Source organism: Pseudonaja textilis, chromosome 3 (assembly GCF_049901715.1).
Source record: "Pseudonaja textilis isolate UNSWEBS1 chromosome 3, rPseTex1.2, whole genome shotgun sequence".
NCBI lineage: Eukaryota > Metazoa > Chordata > Lepidosauria > Squamata > Elapidae > Pseudonaja > Pseudonaja textilis.
The window spans coordinates 98,472,619-98,487,132 of NC_141992.1; the positions used below are offsets into that span (position 1 = coordinate 98,472,619).

Consider the following 14,514-nt stretch of genomic DNA (forward strand, 5'->3'; position numbering starts at 1 on the left):
TTTAAAGTCCTTCGTGACTAGGGACCAGGTTATCTGAGGAACTGTCTCTTACAGTCATATCCACCCAACCCACTACAGTGGGGAAGCAAGGAATGTTGCAGGTCCCATCCCCTAAGGAGATACATCTGGCAGGACCCAGAAGAAAGGCCTTCTCCCTAGTGGCTCCTTCCTTCTGGAACATTCTATCTCTGGAAATTAGACTGGCCTCCACTCACACTCTTTTGGAAGACCCTTAATATATGGTTCTCCAAAGGGCCCAGGGAACCCAGAGTAGGATAGAGCCCATTAAATGGCTGGTATGAGTGTGTATTGTCACAGGGTGGGGGGTATTGTTTTATTATTTTTATTTATTTTATATTGTGTTTTTATTTTCTGTAAGCCACCTTGAGTCACTGTGACCAAGTAGATGGAAATATAAATTTTCCAAATAAATAAATAAATAAATAATAAATTTTACTACTCGTATAATAATGGAGAATTCCATGCTGGAACTAAAATTGTTTTCAACAGAACAAACAGATACACGTTGCAACTTTCCATTGTAAACATATACACAACATATTGTGTGCCCAGAACAGTCACTAACTCAATTTTCAATTTAATGGCACACTGAAATCATAATACAGGTTCCTCAGCAATTGGAAAAAGTGCATCTATATTATAAAAATGTAGGTAAACGTTTTTATTAATTACATTGCAAATATTTAAATACTAAATTAAAAATCTATATATTTAAATTAAGTAAAGGGGCCCATTTTTCTGGAAGATTTTTGAACCTAGGATTTCCACTTACCATCTGGTAAGCTTTGTGAATCAATATCAAAGATGAGCCAATCTTTTTCTCCTTCTCTGCATTCAATACGGAGAACATCATTAAGGGCACCAATAAGTTCCATCAAATTTAAGAAACCCAGCTTTCTTACTGCCAATTTTTCATGAAAATACTCCTAAAGACAAAAAAAATCTTAGAAATCAAAACAGAAATCCAAGGCTAAATTTACAAGAATGATTAAATGAGAAATTAGTTAACTTAGCTAACAGTAGAAAATGAATTTGCATACCAGGATCTAAAGTGACAACTGAATAACAAACCTGTTTTGCTATTACTGTTGCTATATTATTTCCAAATAAAAATTCACAACATACAGGAAGAAGTATATGAAACCAAGAATTATGAGTCTCAGTGTCTCTGCACTTGGCATTATCTGCATGTACACTGTCAGGTGATGGTATGTATTTACTGTTTTTTTATACTAGAAATCCATGTAGTGGGGTTAAATATTGCACTAGTCTAGAGTATATACTCTCCTATTTGTTCCAACAGTTGTCGTATAGAATGAGAGAAAGAGAATGCTTGTAGGCGTAAAAGGCAGTAAACAAAAGTAAATCTGAATAAACAAACAATCACTACCTCAAATTCTCCAGGTAACTTGGAAGCATGGAGGCCATTTGGGTACTGGGATACAATCTTAAAAATAAATCACAGAGCGATTGTTAAGTTTATTTACAACTTTGGCCCAAACAGAAAAAAACTTATCTAAGCAAGTTTGCTATTGTGGGGAAAATTAGAGGATGGGAGCATTATGAGTTGCACAAATAAAAGTAGGATATAAATGATGATGATGATAATTTACTTGGAACACCTTACAGCCCGTGATGATACCTTTAATCCCATCAAACATCTCCTTAACCCAGGTGCTCCAGAAAGATTCAATAGGTGGATAAAAATGCCAAATCCAGTCTGAATATCTGGCTGACTGTGCAACTTAATACTGGATCACAGTAATACTTCTTATGGATTGTGGCACAAATCTGCCATGGTAGTCCCATTGGTTATCAGCATACTGGGTGCAAGTCCTGGTGCACTTTCACCAGTCTTAAAAAGACTGGGTAGGGCACTCTTTTGTTCAAAATGCACCTATAGAAATTTCCAGAACTCATATATGATTTCTATGGAAAAGATATGTGAGATCCAAAGAGCAAATGTAAGAGATATCCTAGATGGTGAAACTGAACCAAGACTTGCTTAAAAAGCTAAATAAAATAAACCCATCTATGAAATATATGTCAAAAAAGATACCTATTAAAGTTATATGCTAAAAAATTGATGTTAAAGAAATTTCAATTTTGTTAAAGATTTTAACAAAAAAATTCAATTTTGTTACATATAACAAAAGAAAAATATTAACATTTTATAATTTTTTTAAAAAATCATGGTTTTTAAAACAATTCTTGGATTTTGTTAAACAAAGATTTGAGGAAATTCACATTAATTATGAGAATTTGCAAAGAAATATTGCTTGTATGTCAACTGATACTATTGTATCTAGGAATTCAATATCCTTCCAGTGATAGATATAAAAATGTTTGCTGTTTGTTGCAAGGAGGCAAAAATTGTTGGGAGGCAAAGGCGGAAGGGTGGGGGCCAGCAGGTAGGCGGGGTTTCAGCAACATTCACTGTATAAGACAGACATTTCGACCTACTTTGGGTGGGTGGGGAAACGCGTCTTATATACTAAAAAATACGGTAATTTTTTCCCACTAAGTTTGAAGCATTTCGCTTTATCACTGAATGGATCCTATCTATGTTCTCTGGGTTGTTATCCTCAAAATACAAATTACAGCCAAACAGAATAAGTACTTACAGTTTTAATTTTTTCTTTAAGTTCTGAGCTGACTATTCCTCCAGGTCCTTTTTGGGACAGGACAATCTTAATTTCTTTCTTGAACGTTGAGGGGGGGAAAGTGAAAGTGAAAGGAAGTACAAGTGCTTATAAAAACACTTTTGTTTTTGCAAAATTCTATATCTCAAGTATTTTATGAAAAAAATAATTAAATGTTTGCACTATCCATTTACAATAAAAACAAGTGTTAAAACGATACATTAATCTAAAACTTAATTTTAATTAAGAGACTTGGCTAAGAAACCTATTAATACCTGTTGTAGCATAAAGATTCGGACCTTTGTTAAAATTTAGTACTTTCTATACATAATTAATACAATGCTAATACAAAGAAATGTAAATAGTTATGTAAATCAGTATACTAGTTAATTAGTAATTAATAGCATTTGTTGGTTGAGGGGAGAATGGTAAGGTACAACTTTTGGATTGCAGTGATAAGCAGGTAGAAAGGAACTTTCTGTTCAGGCATTTTTTTAACTCTTTCCATTTTTATATGAGGTAACAATATTGAGAAGTAAGATATTATTTGTATTAATCAAATGTAGATTAGTTAGATATATGTTTAGATTAGGCTGAAATTTGAAGAGAAGGGCTTATTCAAATGAGATTTATATATGCAAGATAACTTTATTTCAACATACATTTACTTTAGTATTCTCTCTCTCAATAATTATTTTAAAACTTTATATTAAAAAGTTGTATATATATTTCTCTTATTTCTTTTTGTAAGCTGCTGAGAATAAATTGTTCATACAAAAATGTGAACATTTTTGTAATAAAGCAGAAATAAATGTTGAAAGCTAAACTAGCAACTCCTCCTACCTTTTAGCCCAGGAATAATTAGAAAACAGACTTATTCTCTGAATATTGTGTGGCACCCCAGAACTTTTCTTGATTGCTTAAAAAGATAGGATTTAGGATCCTTATACTGTCCAAGGATGTTTAAAGATAGATAATCCAATGTCCATAAGGATTCTCACATTATTTTATATTAACCATTTAATCTTCACAGATTAAATGTAAACTAAAACTTCCAGAACCCCATGGATGAAGGTGAATGATGCTAAAGATGTAATTCAGCATCAGAAACAGCACCACAGCTTTTCCACTACTGATACAATTTGAAGTGTTAACTTTTTTTTGTCAATGGCTGTATATCTTCAAAGGTAACATACTGGGAGAACTTAAGTCAGCAGTACATGCAGCAAGGTCCCAAATATCTGGAAATACCCATTAAGACCATTTAAAATACCTCCCCACTAATGATAAGGATGGGAGTTTATGAGAATCCATTTCTTGACCAAAACAATGTTTTCACATAAATAGCCAGTTCAAATAAAACATAAGAGACACTGATATATAGGAATGAATGAACAGATAAATATTTCTTACTTTGATTGCATTAATTCGCTTGATTTATGAAAAATGGACAATATTATAAATCAAGAGTGGGGCTTGTTCATTTGGATTATAGCTGCATTGGAAAGTTATATGTATATGTATGTACACACACACATGATTTTGGCTGAGAGTAATATTTAAAATTGATCTCACAATCAGTTTCTGATGATTTGCTGTATAAAATGAAAAGGCATTCCATGATAGAGAATTTCTATGATCTAAATTCATCCTTCATTAGGTATACTGCTTTTACTTTTTACTTGTCCTATCCTCACCTCAGTTCTCACTTTTGGACTTTCAACTAGTTTCGTCTGCATTTGCAAATCATCAGATTTCTGGTCTGTGATTGAACACAGAACATCCATAGGTAGGACTGGAGAAGGCATCCTTGCCACAGGTTCTTGTGCAGCAGCATGCAAAGTTTGCTCTGCTTCACATGACTTGACTGCCATTTTGCCTTAAGAAAGCCAGGATAAAAATGTCAGCAGTAATTACACACATCTCCATTTTCTATTTAAAGCCAGCCAATGTTTAAGTTCTAAGCAGCAAAATTTCAATCTTTCACCAGAAGAACACAGTTGGGACAATGAACATATGCAGATTCATGTCTGTATCGATATATATAACTGTCATGATCTGCATAAATCTATCCAACCAACCAACCTTCCAACAAAGACTATTGTAATAAATATACCTTTCTTTGCCTTAACCTAAGTTAATCCTCCTGTTGTGAATCTAGTCAGCTGCTGGAAGCTTCAACCTAAAGAAGCACTAAGCAATTCTATTATTGATATTTCTCCTCCAGGTACAGCCAAGAATGCTTGTATTTATCATCTCAAACAAAGTACATGCTCACATTAGGGAAAACACCACTACAGCCTCAATCACTACGGTATATATTTTCCAGCAAAGTTGATAAATATATTCCAGTTGAATAAAAACATTCACATTTCAGTTGAATATAAATAAACACTCTTACACTCTGTCATTTCTGGTTGCTTCATAAGAGGGCATTCTTTTAAAGTCACCAGAGAACCCACTCTTGTTTGCACAATCTGGATAATATCAGAAGCTGCATTCAGCACTTCAAACATTGAGAAGAATCCATAACGCATAAATTCAAACTTGCGTCCAAAGCGTTGGGTAAAGACTTTGTCAAAATCTGAGAGCAAAACTGGAGAAAATCTCAGCATTTCCTTCAGCTCACTTTTTATAACAGGGGGCAGAATAGGAGGACCTCCCCCATGCCGAGGCAAACTTAGAGAATGTTTGGGGTGCGAAGGCACTTGAGAGCAAATGGTGGAAGGCAAAGAGTAATTCCGATTATATTTGGAATGTTGTGGCTTAGATCTGCTCTTTTGTCTGGCAACCAAGCTTGCAATCCTTTTCGTAGATTCATCAGCAATAGCTGAAAGACAGAAAAAATGATGTTTTATTTTCATAGTACTAATTCCTAGTTTGCATTCTGCAGGCACGGATATTTTTCTAATTTTTACAGGTCATAACCTCCCACTCTTTAAGTCTAGCATTATTGAACTTTTTAAAACAAACACTCCCACAGCTTTCTACTTTGTTTCATTTGCAATTTTCTCTCCCACCTTTTTGGGCTTTTGACCTTTACAATTTACATTTGAACTGTTTTGAAAGCCCTTATTAGCTGAAGATAAAATCATGATTTAAAAAAGAGTAGAGGAAAATACAAACTATTTTCAATCTATTAGATGCACCACACAGTTTGGCAAGAACCCTGCTACTGTTTGCTTGTCATAATGATCAAGGCTTGCAAGGTATCACAAGTCTAAAACGCTGTACATATTTAAAAATATCCATATACTTTTTAAACATTACTTTTACCAGATTAAAATAAAACCCACCTTTGAGAATAACAGAACCATCTCCTTTTGGAGATATGTGAACAGTATCAGGCATGTCCTTCACTAGTTCCATAACAGAATGGTAACCTAACATACGTAATGGAAGCGTTTTTCCTATCATTAACTTGTATTCTTGTTCTAATTGGCAAGGGGTAAGACCTTCTTTGATAGCTGTCAACAGTGACCGCACTTCTTTCTTCAGTGCGTTCATTCGTTGTTCTTGATCTGTCATGTTTACACTGACAAAATGAAAAAGACAAAAAATAGTATTTGCTATGATAGCAGAACCAAAAATGCCATAGAACTTTATCTGTGGTCAAGATGCAATAGAAGAACACAAATACAGATAATCTTAATTTAACAAACACTCATTCAGCAACTGTTCAAAGTTACAGATGGGGCTAAATGAATGGTATTTAGAACTGGTCCTTGAGATACAGTCTACCCTGAATTCACATGAAATGATCTATGTGCTTGGCAACCAACTCACATGATAATTGCAGCATCCCACAGTCAATGGCCACTTTCAATCTTCTCTGCTGAACTTTCCACAAGCAAAGTCAACAGAAAAGTCAGCAAGGATGGTCACAGGTTACGCAGTAAAGTCACACCCAGCCCTATCATTCTTACAATAGCCAACTGCACACCTGCCTACACCTGGCAACAGCTCTATTCTTTTTGCAAGCTGCCTTGAACTCACCTAATAACTCATTTTCTTCTCTTAACAATGGCAATGAGGAGTGCCAAGATATAACCATATTGCTCAGCAATTGAAATTCTCATCCCAATTACCATTGTTAACTAAGGACTATCTATAGTAGTAAGCAGTAGTTCTTAGTATAAGCCACTATTACAGCTTCTAATAGTAGAACTATAATAGAGAAACGCCAGAATATAGTAGAATCTTTTTGATAGTGATCAAAAAGACAGTAACATCTTTTGAAGCGCATCTCGACTCTAAAGAAAAAGTCCCATTTAAAAAAAATTCAATTTGCTTCAAGAAATTCCTTTTATTTTTTTAGCACTATGAGTGCAATCTAACCATAGTTCTCTCCTTCTGAAAATAAATATTTTTACTTGTGTTGAATATTTCCATTAAAAGTCTATACATTCTAAATACCTTTAACAATTATTATAAAGGTTCTAGAACACTAATACTCTTATTACTCTACTACCATAGTATGCTAGGCTATAAAACAGGACTTATTTGCTGTTTTGGGAGGGGGAGTTGGTATAGAACAGGGGTGTCAAACTCACGTTGTCACGGTGGTGTCACGTGACGTATGCAACTTTTTTCTTTTTCGCTAAACCTGGTGTGGGCGTGGCTAGCGCCTGATGCATCCGCGAATTTGACAGCTCTGGTATAGAGGAAAGGCAATATTGAATGAAAAAGCATATTTACATCATTTGTAAGCACAGGAGTCTATGAGCAGACCACAGAGGGAAGAAAAGGTTTTATACAAAATTCCATGTGAAAAGTTGACATCACTCTTTTATCTCCATTATATTAGTTACCATTTTTAAAACCCTGCCTGAAGTGATTGGATGGATATGTGTGCACACAATGAGCACCAAAAACTCCAATTTATTAAAACAATGAAACAAATGTATTAAAGTATAAAGCTGTAGATCACTCAGTAACCTTAAACTGAGCATACATACTTTTGTGAGCCACCATTAATGACTCACTTGTTTGTGAGATTGGCAGCTATATTAATTGGACAAATAATTTTTTTAAAAAACCCAGTAATATAGAAATTACAAAATACAAGGAAAAGAAACCCTAAACAAAATCTGATTAAACTTTCTTCATTAGATACTCATTCTGTAGAATGGCTTCTATAGCTGTATTTATAACATTTTTATATTTATGTGTATGTTTATGAAAGAAATCTTGGGCATTAAGATTTTTAACTGATTCATGTTCTACTCCCTCTTGTCAAGAGCTTAGGATAGACGAAACAGTTTCTAAAAAATAACCGGTTCAGATCACCCCCCACTCTGCACTTGTTAAATCTGGCAAAAAATACAAGAGCATATTCCCGTGCAGCCATATTTACACGTCACATTTACTAATTTTCTGGCTTTGCACAATCAGCTGCGGTAAAAACTGTGGAATGAACTCATATGATAAAACCAAGCCAATATTTAGCCGACTGTAACTAAGTTTCTTTACTCAGGTGGGAAGTTCGTAACTGGGACTGCGCTGGTAGATGAAGAGGCTGCTTTTCAAACACGCACGTGGGATTCACAAAACTGAACGCTCTTCATCCCCCACCCCCAGCCGAAAGCCTCTTATGCAATTCTCCATTTTTTTTTCTGAGAAGCAACTCCAATTTAAGTTAATGCCGTTGGCTTTCAAGGAGGACTCTTCGAATAGTACCGTTGTAGCCAAGACTCCCCGCATACAAGCCAGTTCTACACTTGGGAGATTTGTCTGCGGCTGAGGGGATATTCCGCCAAGCAAGGTCCCATCTACAAATATCGTTTGCTTGGGTTTTCTCAAGGTTTACAACCCTCCTCTCTCCCAAAGAACTTCCCACCTGCTCCCGTTGCGACGCCTCGCTTTTAAGCGTCCAAATGGCTTCCACAACCAACACTCTGGCCCGCTTCGAAGGCCTTCGCTCCCGCCGGCTTCGCCTAGACCCGAGCCCAAAGCCACCTGCGCACGCTCAGTTCGGGAGCACGCGCGGGACCCTCACACGTGCAGCGCGTTCGCTCAGCTTCCTTTCTCAAGGAAAAAAGCAAGCTGTGAAAACCAGTCAAGGCCACTTAGGAGGGGAGGGGAAAAGGTCGCCTGCGCATTTGGCTCAGCTGTTAAAAGGCTCGCGCTGAGAGCTTGGGCGTCCCGACGCGGCTTCGGATTTTGGAAGGTTCGCCCGCGGACGTTTGGTGTGAGGAAGGAAAGTGAGGGAAGGGCGTCCTGTATCTCAAGCAGTTCTCAGGGTCAGGTGTTGTTGTTGTTGTTGTTGTTTGAGGGGGAGTTGAGGGCTAAAAAAAATCGTGACAATCACCTTGGCCAGTTTAATGAAGAGCCGTGGTGGCGCAGTGGTTAGAGTGCAGTACTGCAGGCTATTTCTGCCGGCTGTCATCAATTTGGTAGTTCGAATCTCACCAGGCTTAATTCAGCCTTCTATCTTTCCGAGATCTGTGAAACGAGGATTCAGATTGGTGGGTTTTTTTTTGGGGGGGGGATATACTGACTGTAAAACCACTTAGAGCACTGTGAAATGGTATATAAGCCTAAGTGCTATTGTTATTAATTATAGCTCATCAAAATGTTTTTGAATCCTAGCAGCCACACAGATAAATAGATGTATATGTTGTATATGCTTAGGGGGAAGTGTGGGTGCGTAAAAGTGTAAACAAAATTCCCTTCCCACACATATATTGTGTCTTCCTCAATCTGGAATCTTCTATCAGTGGCCTGGGAGTTGGAGGCATCTGCGCAGTCTCTTAGTTGTTTGTAGCACTGAACACTTCCGGATAGAGAGCTCCAATGTCCTGGGATCTGTTGAAGCCACTCTCCTACTTTGGGAGGCACAGCTTTGAGAGCTCCTACCACCACTGGGACCACTTTGGCCTTTACTTTCTACACACTCTCTAGTTTTTCCTTCAGGCTCTGGTAGTTTTCTACCTTTTCATACTCCTCCTTCCTGATGTTGCAACTCCTATCTATTAGTGCTGTTGTCTTCTGGTCCTTGTCTTCTACCACAATGTCTGTTTGATGGGTCAGGACCTGCCCTGTCTGTCTGAATCTGGAAGTCCCATGGGATCTTAGCCCTTTTATTCTTAATGACCTTCTATGGAATCTCCCATCTGGACTTGGGAGGGTCTAGTCCGTACAGTTCAGCAGTTCCTGTACACAATGCCTACTTGCTTGGTTGTGCCTCTCAGTGCATGCTTTTTCCTGCCTGTGTCTTATATCCTTCCATTATGTGTTGGACTGTCTTTTGAGGCCTCTCTGCATAGAGTGAACAGCAGCTCCTGTCTAGTGCGGTAGATTCCTGCTTGTATAGATTTTGTGCTTTAATGCCTGCTCTCATGCTGCTATGTTCAATGCCTCAGGTTGTCTTTTTGGCCAGTCCTTTCTAGCCATTGGAAGGATTTCCCAATGAAAACCAGCTCAGCTGTTTGTTAATATAATTTTTAGCATCATCACTATTTTGTTCTCTTAACATTAGGCCATATGTGAGAGTGCCTTGCAGTGTTGGAAATTCAGATGGTAATAAGTCTGCCAGTCCCACTTAGGTTGCTTATATGAGTGAATGTTCCCAGTCTTGTTCTTTTTAGAAGCCATTATAGAACACTCACAGGAAACAAGGCCAGCAGTAATAACAATCTCAGACAAAATAGTGTTTAACAAAAAGAGAAAGACAGCTGAACCTCTGAAATGAAAAAATGTTGAAAAGTTATATTTATGTATTTACCAAGTATATCTAAATTATATTAAAATAACAAAAATATCTTTACATTCCCCAAGGCATGTCACAAGTTTTGAGCACCCCTAATGTTTGGAAATTTGAAAGTTGAAAATTTTGACATACCCTGCACCATGCAGGATTTTGTCTTTTCTCTGCTTGATCCCATATCCCATATCTTCGATATCTCCCATGTCTTCTGCTCAGACATTCCCCCAGCAACTAATCTTTGGGTGCCATCTTACTGATATACTCCTGGATGCTCTGGATTTTATCCAGGACAGTGGTTTTAATCCTGCTCTTTTTCTATCTGGAGTACAGTCTCTGGGTGTTATATTTGGAGTGGAAAGCTCTGTACATTGAGAGGTGCTTCTGGGTCTTCTAATTGGCACCCTCCAGTTCTTTTGGCCTGCTTACTATATCCACGGGGTATCTGATGACTGGCATGGTTAATTTTGAATTTCAGAATTTCAACCCCTTCTTCTGCCTTAGTGGCAGAGGAATTCTGCCTGAAATCTAGTTAAAGGCCACTTATTCCTATACTTCTTTTTCCCTTCCACGTAGGTCAAGTTGTATTGGTTGCTTTCCTTGCTCTGGTTAGGTTAGGTTAGGTTGAAGGTGCTGTGAGCCATTGTGGAGTGACCTTTTTTCCACCACAGTTAACAGCATGTGTAATTTGTGTTAAAGAGTGGAGAAGGAAAAACCATCTTCAGGGCTGCTTTGTCATGTTTATCCAATTATGGATCTCAAAGCTGACCTTTAAGATACATTTCTGAATGCATTCCTTCAGTAATTCAGCAAATAAATGCACATAGTTTCGACCTGCAAATCCTTTTCAAAATTGCCTTAATCAGTGTTAAAAGTAATATATGAGGAAATGTTGAATTTACCAAGAACTCTCTTTCTAGGTGTTAGATTACCATTTATGATGTTTCTCTTTTCTGAAAACAGCTGAGCTCCATTCTGGAGTTGCATTTGGGTAGCTTGGTGGGATGCAAAGATTGGAAGTAGGTGATATGCAAAAGCTGTTGTGAAAGTAAACATCTCTAAAATTCCTGCTACATAACTGCAGCAAAATGAAAATGTAGCAGAGCTCAACATTCCAATACATTCAACCATGTAAAGAAGTATGAGAAACACCAGCTTCATGATCAGAACAAGTACAGCTCTCATCCCTTGGAATTTCCCAGTATGCCTACTCATTTTTTCTTTAAAATTACTATAGTAGTAATAATTGATGTAATAGTTATCAAATATATACGTGTGTGGGGTTTTTTTTTTTGTAGATTTATATATATATATACTTTGCCAGACAGTAAATTAGAATATATATGGACAAGCCCTGATATTATAATAACTCAGCTCTCTGTTACACCCTACCATATTTTAAATAATTCCTTAGTGCATTTAAATGGATATTCAAATTAAATTGAGCTTAGATTCATGAAATGTACCAATTGAGTACCAGTTGAATTGTTTACCAACATTTTTTAAAAGAAATGAACAAAACTCCCTTTTAACTTGCTTTTAAACAAAGCACTTGAGGGGATTAAAAAGTGAATCCTTTGTTCTTAATGTGTATGCTTATAATAGCCTAGTGGCACAGATTTCTAATTACAAAGGAATCCAAGTGAGGAAGAAAAACATGGATTATTGCCTCCTTAAATTCACTTTTTCTTCCTTTTCACCATCAGCATTTCAGAATGAGTAGTATTAACAGTGCTAATTAAAAAAAACTAATCTTACACATGGACATTGGAATCTCGATGTAATGGAAATAACAAGAATGAATTGCAGTGTAAAAGTTGGCACCCACCCCTCTCCTAGAAGAATGAAATATTCTAGGAAATATTAAAAAGGTAGAATATTATACCTCCCTGGGTGAGAAAAGGAGGAACATGCTCTTGAAGGCAACCCCCCCCCCAACCTTTGTTAATAGCCCCAGAAAGACGAAATACATATTATCTACAACACAAAGGACCTTCAGCTCCAGGGTGATAGGATTAGCCCTCACTCAGATCCAAACAAGGACAAAGCCATTAAGCTATAATAGGAATTGCCCAAAGCCCCTTCATTACATCACCCAGCAAGATTCAACCAAGCTTGGGACTCAAGGCAACCTACAAAGTTACCCCTGCATGGCCCCATGGGAGTCTGACAACCAATCAGGATACATTTCTTGCCACAGGAATGGGAAGTAAGTTCAAAGCCCAACAGAGGTTATAAATCTCTCTCCCTCTCTCTGCCATGCACTCTTTTTTGCCTTGGACCTCAAAACCATGGGGTCCTGTCCATTAAATCATGGTTCCAAATATCCTCCATGTTTCCAGTATCTTTCTCCCCACTTGGAACCAGAGGTGGTATTTAACTGGTTTGCACATACTCGGGAGAACCAGTAGCGGTTATTTGGCATGGGTCGCCGAACCGGTCGTGACCCCTGGCTGGCCACGCCCCCAACCTGGTCGCCCGGTCGCTCACTTGCGATCGCTCTCCTAGCTTTCCGTTCACTACATCCTTTCTCCCTAGGGAAAAGAAGAAAGGCATGGATGCTGCAGGTATCGCTTTCCCTGTGTGAGTTAAAGTGTCTGTAGTGAGAACGAGTGCAGGCTGACAGAGGGGGTGGGGGAATCCACTCCAGCCTTGGAGAAATTTAAAGAAGCTGCTTCCAAAATGCTTGTCTGTTGAGTGCTGTGTGTGTGTGTGTGTGTGTGTGAGAGAGAGAGAGAGAGAGAGAGAGAGAGAGAGAAAGAAAGAAAGAAAAGAAAGAAAGAAAAAGAGGGAGAGAAAGAAAGAAAAAAAATAGGAAGGGAGAGGGAGAGAGATAAAACTCTGTGCTATTATTTTTAATTGTTCCATTATTTATCATGTGTTAATATTTTACACTGTCCCTGCACCTAGAGTGATTTTTCTGTCTTTCTTTTGCCCAGGGCTACCACATATTTTTCAGGGTTTACATGCATTCAATGTCAATAGTCCAGAGCATAAAATACACATGTGTTTAACAAGAGTTGAAAGGGACCTTGGAGGTCTTCTAGTCCAACCCCCAGCTCAGGCAAGAAAACTGAGGATGCCAAACTCTGAGTAGAAATCCTGGGAAAGGTGTCAGAATAACACTTAGAAGGGACCCTATAGCATTTCAGAGAAATGGCTGTCCAGTCTTGTTAAAAACTTCCAGTTTTGGAGCATGCAGAACTTCTGGAGACAAGCAGTTCCACTGGTTAATTGTTCTCACTGTCTGGAAGTTTCTCCTTAGTTTTAGGTTGCTTCTCTCTGTTCAGTTTCCATCCATTGCTTCTTGTTTGCATTCTGCTTCTTTGGAAAATACATTGTCCCCCTTTCTTTGTGGCAGCCTCTTAAAAGCCTGTTGCCTATCACACTCTTGAGTAAAGCATGTGAGCCATTTCCTCCTTTCAGTGGTCCATGAAAGTACATCTATAGTATGCAGATAATAAAGTCAAAAAAGGTGAACAACATTTTTACAGAACTATAGATAAGTTGAGGCTGGGTGACAAGGAATGGCTGGGAGGGGAGGGGCAGATGAGGTACCCCTTGATGTAAGTGACAATGAGTTGGCCACGCCCACCCAGTCACATGACCACCAAGCCACGCCCACCAAATAAGCCACGCCCACAGAACCGGTAGTAAAAATAATTGAATTCCACCACTGCTTGGAACTGAATCCAGATGGACATTTCTGCCAACAGTAGTTCTAATCCTGAACAGAGACTTCATCACCCTCAAATATTTTACACAGGAGTGTTGCTCCCAACATCCTCCCTCACTGGTCATATTGGCTAGGACTTCTGGGAGTTACTATTCAGCAATTTCTAGCAGATTTTCTTACCATTGCTTTAGTATATAATTGCCTGCTGAGACACATATCTGATGTCAAGAATAGAGAAGACCATTAGTCTGTTTATGTACATCAGATTATCATATGTTATCCCATATTTTATATTTGCAAATAAAATACAAAAGACTGTACTTCAATAGTTCTCTCAAATATCAGAGTTTTAAATTAAGTATACATTGTAAAACCAGTGTATTAAAGCAATTTTAGAAAAATTTGCATGTAGCAAAAATGAAAGAGTGACTATATTCTCAGCAACACTGGTGTGAAAACTAGTGTAACAT

At 37.8% G+C, this 14,514-nt stretch overlaps 1 protein-coding gene across 1 annotated transcript in view; it reads right to left on the reverse strand.

The window, feature by feature from the left end:
- The window catches only part of TDRD5 (tudor domain containing 5), a 29,463-nt gene extending 23,272 nt beyond the window's left edge, over nucleotides 1–6,191 (reverse strand). The window contains exons 1-6 of the mRNA XM_087928691.1: nucleotides 5,960–6,191; nucleotides 5,065–5,493; nucleotides 4,346–4,542; nucleotides 2,646–2,723; nucleotides 1,412–1,468; nucleotides 794–947 (exon numbers count right to left, since the gene is read on the reverse strand). Of these exons, the coding sequence (XP_087784817.1) occupies nucleotides 794–947; nucleotides 1,412–1,468; nucleotides 2,646–2,723; nucleotides 4,346–4,542; nucleotides 5,065–5,493; nucleotides 5,960–6,191 (1,147 nt within the window). The remainder of the gene's footprint in view (nucleotides 1–793; nucleotides 948–1,411; nucleotides 1,469–2,645; nucleotides 2,724–4,345; nucleotides 4,543–5,064; nucleotides 5,494–5,959) is intronic.
- Nucleotides 6,192–14,514: the final 8,323 nt, after the last annotated feature.